The following is a 15234-nucleotide window of genomic DNA, read 5'->3' as shown; positions in this document are numbered from 1 at the left end:
AGCATGTGCAACCAGTGGTGTAGCAGCAACAATATTGCCTGGAGGACGTACGGCACACTCAAGATTTGCCATACCACTACAAGCAAATGAGACAACAATGACAAATATGTCAAAACAAGGTGGGGGAGCTAAACTAATTAGACAAGCAAAATTAATAATATGGGACGAAACACCCATGGCAAAGAGACACATAATTGAAACAGTCGACAGAAGCTTTCGCGATATAATGGATAGCGACATTCCTTTTGGAGGGAAAGTCATGGTATTTGGAGGGGACTTCCGTCAAGTTTTGCCTGTTGTACCAAAATCTACACGCGCGGAGACGGTAAATGCAAGTTTGGTTAAGTCGTATTTGTGGCCTTTAATGGAAAAGATTCAACTATCAACAAATATGTGAGCAAGAGCAGATACAAGTTTTAGTAATTTTTTGCTGCGAGTTGGAAATGGGGAAGAGACCACAATAAAGGATAATTTAATAGCACTTCCAACAAATGAATGTACAACAAACACAACATGCTAATCCAGAAGAAACCTTGATCAGCGAAATATTTCCAGACCTTCAACAAAATTACAGATCTACTGACTATATAACGGAACGGGCAATCTTAGCAAGTAGAAATGAATTTGTAGATAATCTAAATGAAATCCTGATTGGGAAATTCCCTGGAGAAACAAAAACATATATCAGTTTTGACTCAGCGGAAGATGATACCAACAACTACTATCAAGAAGAATACCTCAACACATTAACACCAAATGGACTACCACCACATAGGTACATTATCAAATGCGTTTAAACTTTTTTAAATGTCTTATTATGTTACTTCATAGCGCAAAAGATAAATCAACAAATATGTTCCTATAAATACATAACAATTAATTAATCTTTACAATTTACATATTAGGTTAGTGCTGAAAGAAAATGCTCCAATCATGCTGTTGAGAAATCTAGACCCCTCAAATGGATTATGCAATGGGACTCGCTTAATTTGTAGAGGATTTGACAAGAATATCATACATGCCGAAATAACAACAGGTCAATATGCAACAAAACAAGTGTTTATTCCAAGGATACAACTATCACCACCGGAGAATGAAGGATATCCTTTCAAATTTATTCGGAAACAGTTTCCAATACGTCTATGTTTTGCAATGACAATAAATAAAGCACAAGGTCAAACAATACCGAATGTTGGATTGTACCTACCACAACATGTCTTCTCACATGGTCAACTGTACGTAGCACTATCAAGAGGAATATCTATGGCGACAACAAAGGTATTGGTCATGACTGAACAACCAGAACGGTACAAAGGGACATACACAAGAAATATTGTGTACAAGGAAGTTTTAGGCGAGATTTGGTAGATGCTAAGAAATCGAAGCAATCGGAGATGGGAAAACTGACACATTAAATGAATCAAATGAAAGATTATTCAGATGTATTAAAAAGTTTAGTCGAAGGGACGACTATATGAACAACACCATAGAACGAACTAATATGACATTACAGTTCTATATATTCTATTATGTCGTTATACACTTACATTATAATACACTATTTAACGGGGACATGTTAAACATGACAGAACAGAAGTAACAGACAAAACTGTCAATTTATGCAGAATTAATTCGAAACATGTGTCGTAGCAATAAATATAGGATATTACCATTGCCTGCACATGCCTTACAACACGAAGCTAACTTAACTGACACCTCGCAAAGTATATGGCGTAATTAATAATAACATACATAGTCATATTACAAACAACTCAAATATACAGTGACAATAAACTTCGCCATGTATAGGGAGATGAAGAATTCACATACACCTCAAAGATACTTGCACAGAAACTTATCATACCCCTTTACACATTAACAAAATAATTCACAGAGAAACAGGACTTCAAATTATCATATGCGACACACAATTCATTTTTATTGTTGAATCAACCTCAAGACGACAAACCCACGTGCAACGCATGTGCGGTGAATCTAGTTATTTAAAAGGTGATAAAGTAAGAAAATATAAATGTCCACCAGAATAGATAGTCATCCTATTATTGTACGATAGTGTAAAACAAATTAAGCAAGAAAGATATTAATCAAGATATGACTTAATAACTACGTTTACTAAAATTAAGTATTTTTCATACAAAGAAGAAAATATTTTATATCTTATAATTTGCTACTTAAGATCGCTCAAGTATCCTATAGCATAGGCGGATCCACGTGTATATGTGAGGGTGCATATGCACTTGTTAACTTAAAAACAAAATCATGCAAATATATATATATATCTTAAAAAACTAACAGAAACTAAATATAAGTAACTGTGACCCTATTAAAAGTATAGAAGGACACTTGATGACCCACGTCGTCAATCCCAACTAGAACCTCATTTTTCAAATCATTAGTGACCAATTAAATATTACGTAAAATAAAGTAAGATATTTTAAAACTAAATTCATATTGTGTTAACCGTTAATTGACAATATAAATTTATCTTTATCATTTTTTTCAAAAATCTCATCAAATTTGACATTATCATATCCCATCGCTTTGGTTGGTAAATGAGTCCAAAGTTTATAGTTGTCAACCTTTCTTCTTTCTTACCCATTAACATTCGATACGCAAAATAAAATGAGATATTTTAAAATAAATTTTATATTATGTTAAATTTTTAAAATATCCCATCAAACTTGGCATTATCATATCTCATCGCTCCGATAGATAACTGAATTTGTAAATTATAATCTCGAGATAATTTAATCTTGTAAAAAATACTAATCATTGATTTTATCAGTAAAAAAAAAGTATAAATAAGTGGTTAGGCTTCATTTGTCCACTTTATAGTACCTTTCACTCCCATTTAGCTAATCTCTCGGTCATGGCTGAGCAAGGAAGCGCCGCCGCAGCTCCGCCGTCTGAGTTGAAAATCCGGCTGGCTGGTAGCACCGAGCACAGCTGGTGCAAGGCGGTTCCCGGTGGCACAGGTATAACAGTCTTAGCTCTACTCTTATCAAAACCACCAGACATTTCACTTCTCGAAAATGCCCTTCACAAACTTCAAAATTCCAATCCTATTCTCAAATCTCAACTCCATTACGAATCAAGCACAAATTCCTACTCTTACATCATTCCCTCCACTTCTCATCTTCAAATCCAGCCGTTCGATCTCTCATCAACGGTTCAGATTCTCCGACACCTCAAAACCTCCGATCTCACCTCCGTCTCCGATTTTCATCTCATCCTCGAACACGAAATCAACCAGAACTCATGGATAAACACCGGCACTTCATCAGATTCCGACACGGATATTTTCTTCGCAAGCATTTATCAATTAGAAAACGAGAAATCGGTCGTCGCGTTAAGGATTCATACATCGGCGTGTGATCGGGCAGCAGCGTTGGCGCTACTGAAAAAGTTGCTGGAGCTGGTGAGTGGGGAAGACGGAGAAGGGACAGAATTGGAATTATTGAAAAAGATGGAGGTTGGTTTGGGGATTGAAGAGTATATTCCAGCTGGTAAAGCGAGTAAGCCATTTTGGGCGCGTGGGATTGATATGGTGGGGTATGGATTGAATTCATTGAGATTTTCTAATTTGAAGTTTATGAATTCGGAATCAACGAGAGGATCACAAGTTGTGAAATTGCAGTTGAATAAAGAAGAAACTGATCGCATTCTTGATGTAAGTTTGTCACATTTTAGTAAATCTCTTACCTTTTTGATACTAGCAGTGTCCGGTTAGCTCGTGCACGTCTCGACTAAATTCATGTTACTTATGACCATTCAGGCTTGGTTAGATTAGAAGAAATCATATAGTCATTTCGTAAGTCCTAGATAGTCCGTTTTAAAAAAGAATGATTTTTTTTCTTTTTTTTTTACGACTCATTAATTTCAACTTTTCACGTACATAAGTTAGCTTGTGCACATATCGATTAATTAAGACTTGGTTAGATAAGAAGAAATCACATACTTTCTTGTTTCAATTTGTTTGTTTTAATGTTCTTTTTAGTCGTTTCAAATAAGGACAACTCTTTCCTTTTTTTTTTACTTCTCATTATTTTTAATTTTTCACGTGATATATTTAAATTTATAAGATTAAAGGTATTTTGGTACACTTTATGTATCTTTAGTTTAAGATTGTAGAATTTGATTTTTTAAACTATGTTTTAAGTTAAAATCAGATAAATAAATCAAAATGTGGACGGGGAGTAGTGCTTTTCTTTAGCTTCCTTATTTAAGAGCAAGATAGTGATATTCCTTTTTCTCTTTCAATAAATTTAATTGTCAGATGTTTTACAAACTTAAAGAATTTAAAAGTTTTGAAATACTATATATAAGGAAGTATATTAAACCTATCTAAATTCAAGGATTATTTTTGTCATTTTCTCGATGTATGGTGTATTGTTTTTAATCATATACTTTTCGCACTTAAATCATAATTAATTATAATTTCCTTAGTATTATTTTGAAAATATGTATTTTTCTCACTTAATCATAAATTAATTATAATATCCTTAGTGTTATTTCGAAAATATGAAAAAAGAGATTATGGTTTAAAATTAAGTGGAGACAAAATATATTAGATGATTCAAATTTCTTCTCATGTGCCTAAGTTTTGATCGATTAAGTTATCTGGTATCTGCGTAGATGGAAAATAGCAGGTATCTAATAGATAACGTTTGCAAACTGACTTGAACATCATCGTCATAAAAAAATAGATTTCAAATTGTCAAGTTAGGTTGACATCTTTTTTTCATTTTCTTTAGAAATTAGGCAAAGCTACTCTATAAAAACTTGCTTGGCCCAATTTTCTTGTTAGGTTGGTTGAGAATCTATGGCCCTCATTGAATGCTGATGTACTATTCTCTTCACATGATGTCCAACTTTAATCACATTCGAATTGTGAATTGGCCAATTTGCATGCTACATCTTTCACATGACTAGAATCTGGCCTGATTGTGAGTAATGGTATTACCTAAATTTTTCTAAAAAATAATCGTGGTGTTTGGGTCGACTAGTGGTTACCTCAGTACCTTCTATCTACATGTGTATCAAATAACTCTGTCCACCGAGAATGGTATAAACTAATACCGTTAATTCAAAAGATCCAACTCGGCTCAATTGAGATCAGGTTTATAGCCTGATTAATGGTTTAAATTTTATACAACGCCACTGCAAAATCAAATTATTTAGAAGTTAGTTGTATGTAACTGTCTATGATAAGTGTGTGCGACACTCCAAAATGTCGCTCGCCACTTGCTAATCCTCCAAAATTACACTACTTTTGGAAGATCCAACATGCACCTGGCAAACATTTTTGAAGAGTCTGAGCAACAGGTTATGACTCCCTAATTAAATGTATATTGTTTGCAATTTAGAGCATTAGGAGGTAGTAACAAAATGTGAATTTTTGCAGGGCTGCAAAACGAGAGATATAAAACTGTGTGGACTGTTGGCTGCTGCTGGATTAATTGCAGCTCATTCCTCAAAAGGCCTAAATGAGAATCAATGGGAGAAGTATGCAATTGTAACCCTTATTAACTGCCGTTCAATTCTTGATCCAGTGCTTAGCCCTGATTCTCCAGGTTCGTCAATGCATTCATGGTAAAAACTTACTTGTATCAGGTCTTTACGTTTCTTGTATCTAGGCCACCACTCTTGACACCCATCTAACCCCATTGGTCACTACTGTCTACTGGTAGCCGATCTTTTACTTCTTCTTTTTGGATTCAAGTTAGTCATAGATGGTACCGCTACTGATGTTCTACCAGTTGGTCAAGGCTAGCACACTCTGGGTCCAGGAACTACTCCCAATTGATCACGGCTAGCACACCTCTTGAGGTCAAAGCCATCACATGTGACACTCTCTCGATCCCCCTCTTTGATTTTCGGGCTCAAGCATTGCTTTGATAGTAATTGTTATAGACTAAATAGAAAACCTCAGCCTATTAAGCAAGGGAGGGAGAACCTGTCAATCTATAAACTCATACCTACACTCAATCGGGAGTCAAGTATTGGTATGCAACGATTTCTTTTAAGGTAAATAACAGAGTTGCTAAATGTGACTTGCAAGTTCATTGCACATAATCTATTTACTTGGAAAAGCTCAAATTACCCTTAGTCTGTTGGAAACATCCTATTAGCCCTTTTAACTTGAGCAAGTACACCATCCTTCAGTACCATGTGATTGTTCTTATATTTAATTAAACTATCTACTGTTCACCTTTTTCTTTTCATTTCTATTGTTGTATCCCATCAGCCTTTCCCGAGTCTTAAAACTCCGACTTCTAAACTCAAAACTGGTTGGAAATGCCCATTTTGAGCTGGTTCAGGCAGATGTTCCCACTGATATAGATTTCAGAAATCGTCAGTTTCTGTCTTTTTAGTCATTTCTATAATTGCATCCTAAAGATGTTTACTGAACAGAGCATATTAAAATGATGACCTATGTCAAGCAGGCTTTTATCATTCTGCCATCCTCAACACGCATGACGTTAAGGGAGGAGATGATTTATGGGAGCTAGCAAAGAGAAGTTACACATCTTTTATCAACGCCAAGAACAATAACAAGCATTTCACAGACATGGGAGACCTGAATTTCCTCATGTGCAGGGCCATTGATAATCCCGGCTTAACTCCATCCTCTTCACTAAGGACCTCTCTCATCTCTGTGTTTGAAGACCCTGTGATTGATACCTCCAGCACAGTGCATCAAGAAATTGGATTAGAAGACTTCATCGGGTGTGCATCCGTGCATGGGGTAGGCCCTTCTATTGCCATATTCGACACAATTAGGGACGGACAGTTGGATTGTGCATGTGTTTATCCCTTCCCCTTGCATACTAGGGAACAAATGCAGGAGCTCATTGGTGAAATAAAAAAAATCCTTGTTGACTGCTAGTATATTACTAAAACAAACATTATGTTTCCCCGCTGATCATGTTCAATGAAAATGCAATAAATTTCCTACAAACAGTTTTGTTTTTTTACATTAAAGTTTCAAGTTCTTGTTCTTTTTCTGCTTGTTTAAAATGCTGAGTTTATCAACTCCAAGTTGAAGTGTGTGGGCCATTGACGATGCAACAAAATTTTACATCATCATGTCAAAATTTAACTGATTATAGCAGGTTACTCTTCTATTCACTTAATGTGATTGATATACAGACAGTGCACATAACATATACTCTTTCGAAAATTACAATTTCGAAAACATTCCATGAGTCATTTATGGCTCTAATTTATCACCTTACTACTAAAATGCTGCTGACTTCAACAAACATGCGGCCAAGTACTTTTTTTTGTTTTTTGGCTAATGTGGTTACCACTAATTCAGTATCTAATTTTTGACCAAGTCAAAATTAAATAATTGTATAACATGCATGCACCTCTTGATGATAATCAAACTACCAATCATCCATTTTGACTATTTAGAAACCCTTTTGACTTGATAACTATGATTAACTACACACATTGCTAATTGAAAACAAGGTGAAGAGAAAGATTAAAATGATAGAGATGTACATCCTTAGTTAATTAGCTTACCCCAACTCTCTTTTTTTATCCGACTTTGAAACTGACTATGTGAATGAGCTCAAACTACTTAAGTTTAAGAATGAGGCATATATAGTATATATACTAGTAGTTGTTATAGTAAGATGAACATTCTCAAAATGGTCTTAATGTAATTGAAAGGGCAAGAAGTATATAATTAACAACTACATTTCTCTTTCAATTGATCTTGTCACTTAAAATTTACAATTTAGCTAGTTGACATTAATTTAAAGAGAAATATAAACAACAAGATTTACTTCTCTCAATTGATTTCTCCTCATGGGAAAAAACAAAAGGAAGCTTACCTAGAATATTAAAGGTGTAATAATTTACACTATCTCTTTGGTACAAAAGTAACTTAAGACTTAAATTATAAATTACCTCCTTAAGATATGATTTAATCCTTGAATCTATTTTCACCAAATGCTATTTTTCACTCTAGCTAAAAAAGTAGTTGATCCCAACTTGTTCGAGACTGAAATGTTGTACGTAGTTGTTGTTGTATCCTCACACTTGAAAAGTGGTAAAAAGTAACAATACTAATTCAATTCTTCTGAATCAAGGTCAGATACGACCCTGAATAATATCGACCTAATTATAGAAATTCCTCAACCAAGCCACCAAAATCAAACTTCCCATTGCAACACTCCACAGCATTGACCACTTCTTGAAATGCAGCAACACTACATGGCACCACAAGTCCATTTGTTTGCTCAAAACCAAACTCATTATATGTCTTCTCTAACAAAATCTTGAACAATGGATGTGAAAGATAGCTCGTTGGCACCTCGAATCGTTCTCTTTCTTCCCCTACATACACTGCAAATGTCCCCATCTTTTTTGATGATTTAGCACTTGTTGGACTAACCCCTTGATAATCTTGATCTTGATCATCATGATCATGATCATCCTTAACAAGTAAATATTCAAGATGTTGTGATTGATCATTGTTATAAAGAGAATTAGCACTAGGTGATCTAATAACCTTAGCCTTTTTGGCTAATTTCTTCATTGAACCAAACTTCTTGCCAAGCATTTTTGTGTACAAGAAAATGAGAAAGAAGTTGATTTCTTGAATATTTTTGCAATGAAAAAGAGTGGGTGGCAATTGGCTTTTTGTAGTGTGGAGAAATTATCAAAGAGGGCCAACCTTTGACTTTTAAAAATTGGAAGAGTGGCTAATATGATTGTGGTGGTTTAGTTTATTTGTCCTTAAATGTTGTCTCTATACACTTTTGACTTATCAATAATAGCAATTAGTGCATATCAAACTTATAGCCTATAAACAAATCAAGAAGACCTAGTATCATAAGCAAATTTAGGATCTGAATTTTATGTGTTCGTACTTAAAATTCTACCACATCCCATCAATACAAAACAAAAAAAATCTCGATGGAAGTTTCCATTGGAGATTCGGGTTTTTTTTTAGAAATTATGTCCAATTATATCACTAACGTAAAGAATTACTCTCTCCGTCCCAATTTATGTGACACATTTCGAATTTTGAGATTCTAACAAGTTTATCTTTGACTGTAAAATTTTCATATACCTTATAAATATTTTGAATTATCAATTATTGTGACTTGTAGTACTTTTTCACGTAGTTTACAACTGTATAGATTTTATTTCAAAAAAATTGAAGATTTCATGCGCAAATTTCCAGTCAAACTTAAATTGTTTGACTCTCGAAAAATGAAATGTGTCACATAAATTTTTATATATATATATATATCACAATTAAAAAAATTAGTATACCTTAATTAATTAGGTAAATGGATGGTAGAGATCTGGAGTTGGTTCTATCAAATAATAATATTTACAAACATTTATAAAATTTTAAAAAGAAATAAATATCACTTTTTAAAAATAGAATAGCAATAGCTCATGCTATATTTTAGCCATTAATCCATTACTTAAAAAGGCATACTGGATTAGTTACAACCAATATATTCCTTTATAACCAACAAAAAATAACTTTAACCATTACATAATTGAATAATCAAGAATAATTTTAACTTAATTAACTCCAAATCAACTAGAAAAAATTGACTAATCACCAACCTTTTAATATATTGGACGGCTAAAAATGGTGGGTGCCCATGAAACTAAAAAAATTAAAGGATAATAAAGTATATATTATAATAATTAAACAGTTGGAATATTTATCAGTTTAAGTGATTAAAAATTAGTCAAAATTACAACAAAAATATTTTATATAAAAACAAAAAGAATGAAGAGAATTGAAGAGTGGAGACACATAACTTTTAATTGTTAAAAGAGAAGAAAAAAAACAAAGAGAATTTTGGGAAAATAAGTAAACAAGGATGGCACTACTTGCCAATTGTCAAAGTAAATGGTTGAAATGAAAGGGAATATTTGCTTCCACAAAAGGACAACTTTTTTTCGAGTTTATGTTCTATATTCAATATCATGATAAGAACAATCGGCCGAATGATTGTTATTTCCACTTACGGTTACAATGCTTCTATCAAAGTAGAACAAGTCTAACTCAGCAGCTCCTTTCCGATCTGTCTTTCTATCTATACTTCCCATCTGGAGGAGCAAGTTATGGAACAATTGAGCTTATTGTTGGGCTGGTTATTCAGAGTCAGGCCAAACTAAGAGGACGTTCTTCCTAATATAAAACTTTTCATACAAAAACGACTAGAATTCGAGATCTACTGTAAAAGATAGAAAAATCATGTTTATCCCATCATAATCCTTATTGGTAGGAAATAATCTTTTGCCCCAAAATCTATATAGAAGTAGATGATTTAGCTAGGATTTTGGTCCAGTGACGAGTGCAATGCGTAATGTATGAGTTAAACACATGTCATGGGTTCGAAATATAATATTTAAGTGAAACCACCCTTCCTAAAAAAAAAGACCTATTATCCGTTAAAAATTCTAAAAGAAGAAGAAGAAGAAATACAAAACCTAGTTACGAATTTTGTGGCTGGTTGATCGCTAAATAGCCTATAGCTTATATGATTTATACGAAGATTTTTTTATATTCAACAATAGAAGTTTTTCGTTTCTGAGTTATAATATGTTAATATTATTTAAAACGTTATGTTTTAAAGTCTCTAATTAGAAAAAGGAAAATAGTTGACTTACTAGTGTTTTTGCCTAACATGATATCATAACTTGGACAAATTGAACCATATTCAAAATAAGACACAAAATTCTATTAGAAGCTTCCAATAAAGCATATCTCCTTCATAAAATTCCTTTCTCCGTTTATTTTTACTTGTCACATATTTTTTTTCTTTGATTTCTACTTCTGTTATTTTTGACAAATCAAAGAAGTACAATTTTTTTTCTTCCTATTATATCCTCAATTTATTCACATTGAGTTAATGTCTTTAAAAAATGTAGCGAATAAATATGTCTGAAATCCTATTAATTAATAGGGATAAAATGGTAAATTCACTATATTAAGCGTTGTTTTCTTAATAGATATGTCAGGTCTAAATTTGACAAGTAAATTTGAATGGAAGGATCACACTCAACTTAACCATATGGTATAATGAAGTTTACTAATATGATTAATCTAGATTCATTTCAAGTGAAAGACATGGTAAGAAAGTTGATGAAGCGTAATTCAAATCTCAAATTAAGAATAAAGGAACTACAATCATCTCATCACCCTTCGATTGTTTCTGCATTTGTTATGAAAGAATAAATGAAATTTATATCTTAAAAATATATTTGTCGTAACAAATTGAATTTCATACTATTTTTTTCTTCACTCGTTGTTCAATATTCGTTTTGTAACGCACCTGACTTATTCAAATATGTGCCCTAAAAATCTCACCTCGATAGTAAAATCTTTCTTATCAAAGACGACTTTATTCTTATGATTCAAATCTGAAACTTCTGATTAAATAATTTCATACCGAGTCTTAAGAGTGTTGTCAAGTCAACTTTTTATTTAAAGTAATTCTTATTTTTCTTGGTTCAAGTCTTGAGAGTGTTGTCAAGTCAACTTTTTATTTCAAGTAAATGACCTTTTTTTCACAAGTCAATGTATCACAATTCCTTAATTAATACTCCTTTGTCCTAATTTATGTGACATTTTTCATTTTTCGGGAATCAAAAAGTTTAAATTTGACTGAAAATTTGCGCACGGAATCTTCAATTTTTTTGAAATGAAATTTATATATTTGTAAACTACGTAAACAGTATTATAAGTCATATTAATTGACAATTCAAAATATTTAAAAGATATATGAAAAATTTACGGTAAAAGATAGACTTATTTGAATCTCGATATCCGAAAAATGTCACATAAATTGAGACGGAGTAATTAGTTTGGAATTTTAACAGGTCAATAGGTAAGTGGGCTGTTAAATTGGGCTAGTGGGCCTAATGAAATTGGGCTCTAGATTCAGCAGCTCTTGGGCTTCTCTAATTTAACAGATCATAAAAGTTGCTTGGGCCTAAATTAAGTCTTATCTAATTTTTTTTATTTTATTTTGTATGTATATATCAAAATTGATGCCTAAAATCAAGAGATATATATTAAATTAACTTAAGGTGCTATATTTTCAAAATTATTGTTATATAAAAGTGATAATTATCAGCCATATTTTGTCATATAACGTAAAGTTTTATTTTTATAACAATAACTTCGACTCCNTCAGGCCAAACTAAGAGGACGTTCTTCCTAATATAAAACTTTTCATACAAAAACGACTAGAATTCGAGATCTACTGTAAAAGATAGAAAAATCATGTTTATCCCATCATAATCCTTATTGGTAGGAAATAATCTTTTGCCCCAAAATCTATATAGAAGTAGATGATTTAGCTAGGATTTCTGTCCAGTGACAAGAGTGCAATGCGTAATGTATGAGTTAAACACATGTCATGGGTTCGAAATACAATATTTAAGTGAAACCACCCTCCCAAAAAAAAGACCTATTATCCGTTAAAAATTCTAAAAAAAAAGAAGAAGAAGTACAAAAACTAGTTACGAATTTTGTGGCTGATTGATCTCTAAATAGCCTATAGCTTATATGATTTATACGAAGATTTTTTTATAATCAATAATAGAAGTTTTCCATTTCTGAGTTGTAATATTGTAGTATTATTTAAAACGTTATGTTTTAAAGTCTCCAATAATTCACGATTAAAAAATAAAAAATAAAAAAAAATAGTTGACTTACTAGGAGTAGTATTTTTGCCTAACATGATATCATAACTTGGACAAATTCAACCATATTCAAAGGAGAGAAAAAAAAAAGACATAAAATTCTATTAGAAGCTTCCAATTAAGCGTGTCTCCTTCGTAAAATTTCTTTCTCCGTTTATTTTTACTTATCAAATATTTTTTAAATTTTTATTTTTATTGGTCATTTTAAAAATCAAAGAAGTACAATTTTTTTTCTATTATACCCTCAATTTATTTTAATTGAGTTCATAGAGGTAAAATAGTAACTTCATAATACTAATCATTATTTTTTTAACAGGTATGAGTCTAAATTTGACAAATAAATCTGAATGGAGGAGTATCATAAATTAATAATGGAGGGATCACAATCAATCTAACCATATGGTATAGTGAAGCTTACTAATCTGATTAATCTAGATTCGTTCCAAGTGAAGGACATGGTAAGAAAGCTGATAAAGTGTAATCCAAATCTCTAATTAAGAATAAAGGAACTACAATCATCCCATCACCCTTCAATTGTTTTTGCATTTGTTATGAAAGAATAAATGAAATGTGTACCTAAAAAATTATATTTGTCATAACAAATTGAGTTTCATACTATTTTTTTTCTTCACTCGTTGTTCGATATTCGTTTTGGAACGCGCTTGACTTATTAAAATATGTGCCCTAAAAATCTCACTTCGATAGTAAAATCTTTCTTATCAAAGACGACTTTATTCTTATGATCCAAATCTGAAACTTCTGATTAAACAATTTCATAGTAAGAGGGTGTTTGGATTGACTTAAAAGTTGGTCAAACCTACTTTTAAGTCATTTTTAACTTCTGAAAGTGTTTGGCAAATATAAAAAATAATTTAAAATAAGTCAAAAATGACTTAAAATAAGTTGAGAAGTGTTTGACAAGATAAAAAATGACTTAAAATAAGTCAAAAACCAAAAGTAGGTCTCCCCCTACTTTTTATTTTTTGACTTAAAAGTCATTTCAGTTTGACTTTTTATTTTTTATTTAAAAATTACTTTTTTTAAGTCAATCCAAACGGGCCTTAAGTCTTTGAGAGTTTGTCAAGTCAACTTTTTATTTAAAGTAATTCTTATTTTTCTTGGTTTAAGTCTTGAGTGTTGTCAAGTCAACTTTTTATTTCAAGTAAATGACCTTTTTCTCACTAGTCCTTAATTAATACTCCTTCTCAATTTAAGTGACACTTTTCATTTCTCGAGAGTCAAATAATTTAAGTTTGACTGAAAATTTGCACACAAAATCTTTAATTTTTTTGAAATGAAATTTATATATTTGTAAACTACGTAAATAATAAAATAAGTCATATTAATTGAAAATTCAAAATATTTAAAAGTATATGAAAAATTTACGATAAAAAATAGACTTATTTGAATCTCAAAATCTGAAAAATGTCACATAAATTGAGACGGAGGGAGTAATTAGTTTGGGATTTTAACAGGTCAATAGGTAAGTGGGCTGTTAAATTGGTCTAGTGGACCTAATAAAATTGGGCTCTAGATTCAGCACCTCTTGGGCTTTTCTAATTTAACAGATCATAAAAGTTGCTTGGGCCTAAATTAAGTCTTATCTAATTTTTAAAAATTTTATTTTATATGTATATATCAAAATTGATGCCTAAAATCAAGAGATATATATTAAATTTAACTTAAGGTGCTATATTTTCAAAATTATTGTTATATAAAAGTGATAATTATCAGCCATATTTTGTCATATAACGTAAAGCTTTATTTTTATAATAATAACTTCGACTCCAATATCCTAACACTTTAAGTTCGTATTTTAATCGAAAATTAATAAACGCATGCAAACATTTGAAAATTAATCATATTTAATGTAAAAAAATAAAATCTAAATAAAACGTTTTTGGTTAAAACTTAAAACAAATGAAAAATTATCAGAAGTTCGAAACTCTTACACGCATGTCAAATTCTAACATAAATCATAGTCTAATTAAGTATGTATATACATCTTTATCACTAGTGTATTTCTAATTACGACTAATATTTTTTTTCTTCATATCTAAATCTTAGTTATTAGTTCACTTGTCTTTCTCATTATACGTGATTCTGTTTGACTAAACATAAAATTTAAAATATAATTTTAATTTATAGATGGTATATTGTTTATGATAAAATATTAAAGTACTAGTCTAAAAAGAAAGAAAAATGACCCTAATATTATACGACTTTACAGTTTACAGCCCGTTGCAAAAAAAATAAAAAGTGGATTAAAAGAATTAAAAGGCAATATTTTGTTGGATAATAAAGAGGTTCTTTTGGTCCAAAAGAAAATTTGTACAATTGGTCATTGGGCCAAAATGACCGTTAATAATCCTTTTGGTATTATTTTTTTGTTTTTTAATAATCGTGGTGTTTAGATCCGTTTGTGCTTACCAGCATGGGTATCGCATGACTTGAACGTTAAAAGTTTGCACAAATAAAAAGAAATAACATAGTATTTTCTTATTTCTGCTAAAATTT

At 31.4% G+C, this 15234-nt stretch overlaps 3 protein-coding genes across 3 annotated transcripts; 2 read left to right on the top strand and 1 right to left on the bottom strand.

Moving 5' to 3' along the window:
- The first annotated feature begins 491 nt into the window (after positions 1-491).
- LOC125870057 (uncharacterized) lies at positions 492-1368 on the top strand. The gene is made up of 2 exons (XM_049550422.1): positions 492-775; positions 906-1368. Exons 1-2 carry the CDS (start codon positions 492-494, stop codon positions 1366-1368), a joined length of 747 nt encoding a protein of 248 aa, XP_049406379.1.
- A 1481-nt stretch (positions 1369-2849) lies between these two features.
- On the top strand, positions 2850-6982 carry LOC125871401 (uncharacterized). The gene is made up of 3 exons (XM_049551980.1): positions 2850-3691; positions 5426-5594; positions 6468-6982. Exons 1-3 carry the CDS (start codon positions 2891-2893, stop codon positions 6908-6910), a joined length of 1413 nt encoding a protein of 470 aa, XP_049407937.1. The 5' UTR covers positions 2850-2890; the 3' UTR covers positions 6911-6982.
- A 779-nt stretch (positions 6983-7761) lies between these two features.
- On the bottom strand, positions 7762-8648 carry LOC125871409 (auxin-induced protein 15A-like). The gene has a single exon (XM_049551989.1). The coding sequence runs from the start codon at positions 8594-8596 to the stop codon at positions 8156-8158; it is 441 nt and encodes a 146-aa protein (XP_049407946.1). The 5' UTR covers positions 8597-8648; the 3' UTR covers positions 7762-8155.
- Between the last annotated feature and the right edge of the window lie 6586 nt (positions 8649-15234).

The sequence above is a fragment of the Solanum stenotomum genome, chromosome 7 (genome assembly GCF_019186545.1).
Source record: "Solanum stenotomum isolate F172 chromosome 7, ASM1918654v1, whole genome shotgun sequence".
NCBI classification, from domain to species: domain Eukaryota; kingdom Viridiplantae; phylum Streptophyta; class Magnoliopsida; order Solanales; family Solanaceae; genus Solanum; species Solanum stenotomum.
The sequence above is the reverse complement of the archived record's forward strand: the minus strand, read 5'-3'. Positions and strand labels throughout refer to the sequence as shown.

Coding starts and splice junctions, on each gene's coding strand:
- LOC125870057 (XM_049550422.1), top strand. CDS start 492: ATGAATGTACAACAAACACAACATGCTAATCCAGAAGAAACCTTGATC. Junction 776..905: donor AATGGACTACCACCACATAG/GTACATTATCAA, acceptor TTTACATATTAG/GTTAGTGCTGAAAGAAAATG.
- LOC125871401 (XM_049551980.1), top strand. CDS start 2,891: ATGGCTGAGCAAGGAAGCGCCGCCGCAGCTCCGCCGTCTGAGTTGAAA. Junction 3,692..5,425: donor AAACTGATCGCATTCTTGAT/GTAAGTTTGTCA, acceptor GAATTTTTGCAG/GGCTGCAAAACGAGAGATAT. Junction 5,595..6,467: donor GCTTAGCCCTGATTCTCCAG/GTTCGTCAATGC, acceptor TATGTCAAGCAG/GCTTTTATCATTCTGCCATC.
- LOC125871409 (XM_049551989.1), bottom strand. CDS start 8,596: ATGCTTGGCAAGAAGTTTGGTTCAATGAAGAAATTAGCCAAAAAGGCT.